The sequence below is a fragment of the Malania oleifera genome, chromosome 10 (assembly GCF_029873635.1).
Source record: "Malania oleifera isolate guangnan ecotype guangnan chromosome 10, ASM2987363v1, whole genome shotgun sequence".
NCBI lineage: Eukaryota > Viridiplantae > Streptophyta > Magnoliopsida > Santalales > Ximeniaceae > Malania > Malania oleifera.
Genome location: NC_080426.1, coordinates 26,992,158 through 26,998,798, shown reverse-complemented (window position 1 = coordinate 26,998,798; position 6,641 = coordinate 26,992,158). Strand labels below are relative to the sequence as shown.

General features: G+C 38.7%; 1 protein-coding gene across 4 annotated transcripts; it reads left to right on the top strand.

Moving 5' to 3' along the window:
• Positions 1-2,553: 2,553 nt before the first annotated feature.
• Positions 2,554-5,994, top strand: LOC131165865 (delta(12)-fatty-acid desaturase FAD2-like). Of its 4 annotated transcripts, none has more exons than XM_058123994.1 (3): positions 2,554-2,795; positions 3,112-3,316; positions 4,573-5,994. In XM_058123994.1, exon 3 carries the CDS (start codon positions 4,587-4,589, stop codon positions 5,751-5,753), a length of 1,167 nt encoding a protein of 388 aa, XP_057979977.1. In that variant the 5' UTR covers positions 2,554-2,795; positions 3,112-3,316; positions 4,573-4,586; the 3' UTR covers positions 5,754-5,994. The 4 variants fall into 4 exon arrangements, with proteins under 4 accessions (XP_057979977.1, XP_057979978.1, XP_057979974.1 ...); XM_058123991.1 differs by having other exon boundaries at positions 2,655-2,795; positions 2,910-3,316; XM_058123995.1 differs by lacking the exon at positions 3,112-3,316.
• Positions 5,995-6,641: the final 647 nt, after the last annotated feature.

The following is a 6,641-nucleotide window of genomic DNA, read 5'->3' as shown; positions in this document are numbered from 1 at the left end:
AAACACCCCCAAAATCCCAGCTTCCTCTTGTTTTGTTTGGGCCCAGCCTGGCTTAATTCTCTCCACTCAGTATAAACCCTTGCTGCTCCTTTTAATTCACTTGGAAAAACCTCATTGTATCCCCGAGAAAAGCCCCCTGTATATCCCTCTTTAATTCGCAGCTTCTTTTTTTCTCCCCACATTGCCGCACACAACTCCTCTTTTTCAGCATTTCCGATTAAATAAAGGACACACACCACTCCCAGCAGCTCCTAACTGATTTGCATATTATTCCTTTTGCTTTTGCATTTGGGCTTCAGTTATGGACATTGTGATAATTTATTTTCGGGCTCTAAAACACGATCAATCCTAAAATACCATAAGTAACATGAGTGAATATGAATTTAATTAGGGGTAAAAAGAAGAAGTATATGATTTCACATGCCCGAAACAATTAATTACATTGTCAGTCAAACTAATGTCATTCAATTAACAAGTAAAGATTCCAATCTTGCTTCTTGCTTATTTTATCACACATGTGATTTTTCTAGGGTATACTATGCTTGGAAATAAATGAAGTCCTTGTCAAGCAATTGGAGGGTGATGGTTGTTTGTTTTATTATTTGTGAATGACCCACGTACAGTTTGGTCATTACCACCATTATTATTATTATTTTTTTTGAGTATTGCCGGGTGTCCACAACTGTCAACGCACATCCGTTTTATGGTCCGCACGTACCGGTCGTGACTAATCCCACGCCCTGTAGTGGCGGCCCCACACACACCACAGAGGGGTTAATTCAGGAGCCCGTCGCAGGAATCGAACCCGGGGGGGGGGGAGAAATCCCTGACCTCGTGAAAGGCACCCCCGAAATCCACCCTGCCAACTGAGCTACGCCCTGGGGGCGTCATTATTGAATCTGTGGCAGGTTTCTTGACTTTCAAGTAATATGAGGAAATATTTTATAGGTGATGCCTGATAAAAATATTAAGCATGATTTCTAAGCCTTATTAAAAATTACTCAATAACAATTTATGATTACATTCTGGTTTTTTCAAAACTAAATAGGAAAAGTTACGAGTTTGTCACTGTGAGTATTAGAAACACTAGGTGTGACAGCTCACAAATTTTAAAAGCTAAAAAGCTTAATGCTAGCACACTTAAATAAAAAAAAATGTTTGTAATATAGATATTAAGTACAGATTAATATTATTATGAAAATATTGGATTGGTTTATCAATATTTTATCACTTAGAAAGCAATGACTCAGATGATTTGGGCACTTACAATGTAGACTATATAGTACCCCAGCGAGGAAGAACGGGTTAGTTACTGCAGGGATATTAGCGGACCTAAAATAACTTGAAATGAAATAATGAATAAGGATTTAACAACCCTAAATTTGTCAAAAGAAATGATTCATAATTGCATAAATTTACGAAAAATAATTTATATAACCGACCTACCTAGTGAAACTTAAAAGCTTTATTTTATTGTTGTTGTTGTTGAATTGTGAAGCATTAAAAAAAATTAACTACTGTTCACCATTCTCGACGACTTGTGGGTAGGAGTGGCAAGACAGGTTGAAAACCGACGGGTGACTTGTGATCTGTCCATTTAAAATGGGGTTGGGTTTATGCAAATTAACCCGTTTATAAACGGGTCAACCCATGACTCCGTGTGATGACCCCAAAAATATATATACGAGTAGAGCATAATAATAATAATAATAATAATAATAATAATAATAATAATAAAGATGGTCATTAAGTTAGTATCAATACGAAGTTGATTTTTTATTAAGATCATTGATTCTATGCTTGATGCTTAAGAAAGACTTTGTCTAAGCGAGTGCTCATAGACTATAGAGGTTCAGTCGTTCCCTAGAAGTCGGTCTAATCAAAGTGAATTTCATAAGATAAACATAGTAGACACAATTTGTGTACATATATACATACATATATATAAAATAATATTTTTGACTGACTTACATTGTAAAAATATATGATAAAATAATAATATAAGTGTCATTGTATACACTTCATAAATTTCGCAATATAGGTGGTCATCTCACACATCACTATACACATTCCAACTTGCATGCAAATATATAATTATTATATAATACATTAAGCCGCCTCGTAATCTTTCCTACGTTTAGTGCATATAGGTCCCATGAATTTGTGTGAGGCCTATTGGAGTTTTGTGTGAGGCCTATTGGAGTTCTATAGGGCCCACATGAGTCTCCAAGTTGTGTGGGGCTCATATGGGTCTTAGATTCAAACTTATTTTTTCTTTAATAATAAATAATAAGATATAATTTAATAATAATAATAATATAATTTATTATTATTAATAATAATTATATAATAATAATAATAATTGGAAGGGGACAAAACCCCTTCCTATCACCCACTCCCACTCCCTCTCCCTCTCCTCTATGGCATAATAATAATTGGAAGGGGAGACAAAACCCTTTCCCATCACCCACCCACTTCTTTCTCTGCCCCTCTTTCTTTGTTTTCTTCTTTCTTTCCTTCTTCCCATAGCCCCCACCCCCATTTTTTTATCCTTCTCTCTTTCTTCCTCGCCCTTTTCTTCTCCTCTGTATTTATTACGAACAACCCTTTCCACTGCCTATAAATTGAAGGCTCTCTTATTGCAATATCACGGACTCATTTTCGTGAGAATTTAAGGAGAGAAGAAGAGTGAGAAAATTTTAGTTGTGCATAAAATTTTCATTTCTCTATTCTTACCCATCTCATCTTTATAGAGTTATAAATTTAGCATGATCAGTTCACAAGATTAGAATAAGGTAAGTAATTTTAATTATATTAAATTTTTATTAAATTTTACTTGAATTTATTTTTACCTATATTTGATTATCACGTCATTACATCCCGCCCGTTTATAAATTGGGTCAACGTAGGTTCGAGTCGAGTTACGCCTTTAACCCGTTTACCAATTTACAACCTTTCTGGACTCTGCCCGTGAACCTTTTTGCCACGCGTACTTACGCAGGCCCCTCTCCTCTTCGTAGTCTTCAATGTGTGATAGCCATGGAGGGGCCGGCTAAATCGGTCAAAATGGCCGGCGCTGCACCATGTACAGTGCTGCCTGCTGCGTGTCAGGCATAATTATATCCTTTACTCTTCCTCCGGAAGACCGGCGGGCCCCGCTGGACTCCGGAGCCCGCCTGGGTAATTTGGGAATTGCAAAATCGTGGCTTTAAAAGGGGGAGGAAGGAGGACTGTAAATCAGAGTAAATCGCACTGGGGAGAAGCAGAGGAGAGAGGGGATCCACGCAGAGCACATCACCTCCAATTGCCCTTTTGGGTATTGTGTGCTTTTGCTTTCACTGCTCTTTTTTAAATACCCAAGTTTGATAGAACATTACTTTCAAGTTTTCAATTCATATTTATATGAATTTTATCAACATCTAAAACCTGTTTGGGTATGCTGAATGTTATAAAGTAAGGATTGGGTATGTCTTTTTCAAATCGAGATCATGGCCTCCCACATGAGGATTCATGCAGTGTTCAATTATTTTTAGTTATTAATATTTTTTAGTAGCCCTACATCACTCCAAAGGACAACCACTTAGACTTGACAAAGCAGATTAGGTTGAATAATTTATGGTAGATTAAACAGATCATCAGGTGAAAAATATTATCATTTATATTCGATTTATTTAAGTTGTGCATTTATAACGGCTCGGATCGGATAATCCGTAGCAGATGGCGGATAATCCATCATTCTTATCCCTAATATAATTTTTTTTACTGTCAACATTTTATTTTGTAACACAATAACTAAAGTTATTTTTAAAATTATAATTTGGTTATATATTAAGCATTAATAACTAATCACAAAATTATAAATTTTTATCTTTATTTATATTTTTCAAGACATAAATTTAGAGACTTTTATTTTGATCACAAGAAAAATGAGTATTTGAGCTAAAGGTTTGATATATAGTATTGCAAGAGTTGAGAGCGTGGGATTAGTTCTTGACTAATAAAGTTTAAGCGGGTTGGATTTAGTTAGATTAATGGACTTTTATCCACTTTGTCAGATCTACAACCGCTCCATCCAAACCCACACTTCAGTCCATTAAAAAAAATATTCCATCTTTTATTTTTTAAATAGATTAATGAGAGATATATCATTTCTTTTTTAATATTCTTTCGAATTTGCGTGTAATAAATAATGTAATTTTTCAATTATATATATTTATTAATCTTTAAATACTTAGTAATATTAATTTAGTTAATTGATTTAATTTTTTTTGTTAACAACACTTATGCAGAATTATATTATATCCAGATAACAATTTGTTGAATTTTTTCCATTAATTTAGTTTTTGTATAATACTACACAATTCTTCTTATAAATTCTACATTGTATTTCGATTTTATGTAACTAATTTAATGTATAATGGCTCAAACGTAATTTTTTGAAAATTTAAATAAAAAAATACAGACCTTAGCAATATTACAGGTTTTTCTAGACAACATCTAAAAATATTCTAATATTATTTTAATTATTTTTTAATAATTCTAATGTCATCATTTTTTTTTCTCTCTCCATAGGTTAGCCAGCAAAAATGGGCGCCGACGGCCAAATGTCCGGCCCTCCCAAGCCCCAGAACTCCGACGCCGGCTCCGACGTTTACCGGCGAGTGCCCCACTCAAAGCCGCCATTCACGCTGAGCCAAATCAAGAAGGCCATCCCGCCGCACTGCTTCAAGCGCTCCCTCATCCGCTCCTTCTCCTACGTCGTCTCTGACCTCGCCGTCCTCTGCCTCCTCGCCTACGTCTGCACTCACTACTTCCACCGCCTCCCCCGGGTAGCGGCCGCCCTCTCCTGGCCCGCCTTCTGGCTCCTCCAGGGCTTCGTCCTCGTCGGCTACTGGTGCCTGGCCCACGAGTGCGGTCACCACGCCTTCAGCGAGTACGAGTGGCTAGACGACGTCGTCGGCTTCGTCATCCACTCCTCCATCCTCGTCCCCTACTTCTCCTGGAAGCTCAGCCACCGCCTCCACCACGCCAACATCGCCCTCCTCGAGAAGGACGAGTCCTTCGTCCCCAAGTTCAAATCCGACATCCCCTGGTACTACCGCCACTTCAACCACCCTCCGGGTCGGGTCCTGATTGTCCTCGGGTCGGGTCTCGCCGGCTGGCCCCTCTACCTCGCGTGCAACATCACCGGCCGGTCCTACGACCGGTTGGCCTGCCACTTCGACCCCTACAGCCCCATGTACGCCGACCGCGATCGCACCCTCATCTTCCTCTCCGACGCCGGCGTCCTCGCCAGCGCGTACGCGTGGTGGCGCGTGGCGGAGGTGACGGGGTTCTCCTGGTTTTTTGCGGCGTTCGTGGCGCCGATGCTGGTGATGCACGCGACCGTCGTGCTGATAATTTACCTGCACCACACGCACCCGTCGCTGCCGCACTACAACTTGTCGGAGTGGGACTGGCTCCAGGGGGCGTTGTCGACGGTGGACAGAGACTATGGAGTTCTGAACAAGGTATTTCATCACATAGCGGACACGCACGTGCTCCACCACCTGTTGTCGTCGATTCCGCATTACCACGCTGAGGAGGCGACGAGGGCGATCAAGCCGGTGCTCGGAGAGTACTACCAGTCCGACAGAACTCCGATACAGAAGGCGCTGTGGAGGGAGGTGAGGGAGTGTATCTACGTGGAGCCTGACGAGGGATGTCCGAACAAGAATGTTTTCTGGTTTAATAATAAGGTAGATGGAAAGTGAGTGTGAAGATTGCCTGAAAATGCATGGGGATTGAGGTGGAGGTACGCAGGTTGATTAGCGTGTTGTAATTTTGGGCGAAGGAGACTCTGTAGTCTTGGGCTGTAATCACTCTCTCTGCGCTTCGGTATTTCTAGTAATGCTCTCAAGTGGCTTGCTTAACTTCTCTGTACTTTCTTTTTGTTCCTTGAATAAATTCCTCTATGATTGCGCAATAAATAAAGCAAATAAAATTTTAAACAAATGTGGGATGATAAATTAAATATAATTCATTTTGATATTATTTCTTATTTATGGGTTTGACAAATTTGGAATGAAACATTTCGTAGAGATGGATGGATGGATCGAAGAAGATGCCATAGTAATCGGCACCTGCCATGGGCTGAAGGACATCAGGATTGGCGCAATTATCCTCTAAATATTGATCAATGGTGAATAATCTTTCATATCTCTTCATGTACAGGGTGTTTTCTCGCTCGCGCTTCCTTATCTTCTCCAGAGTTTGAAGATTTCTACTCCTTTGTCTTTCTCGCCGGCCCCCTGCCTCCAGCAAGAACGCCATCTTTTTTAAAAAAATAAATAAATAAATAAATAAACTCAAAAATAAATTATAAAATATTGAAAAAAAAACTCATTTATTTTGTAAAATGCTTGGAAGTTGCCGCCTTAATTATTTTTATAAAAAAATTGAAAAAATAAGAAAATTAATAATTCAAAATTTTAAAATTTAGCCATATGATGTAATTGACAAAATAGGGTATCAATAATTTGGACATTAATATGGAAAATATTTTTAAAGTGATAATTTTGGGTGTGTCCAACATAAGGATTGTAGACACCCAATTTCTTTGCAGGGGCGAAATATAACAAAAGAAAATATATTTATTATTA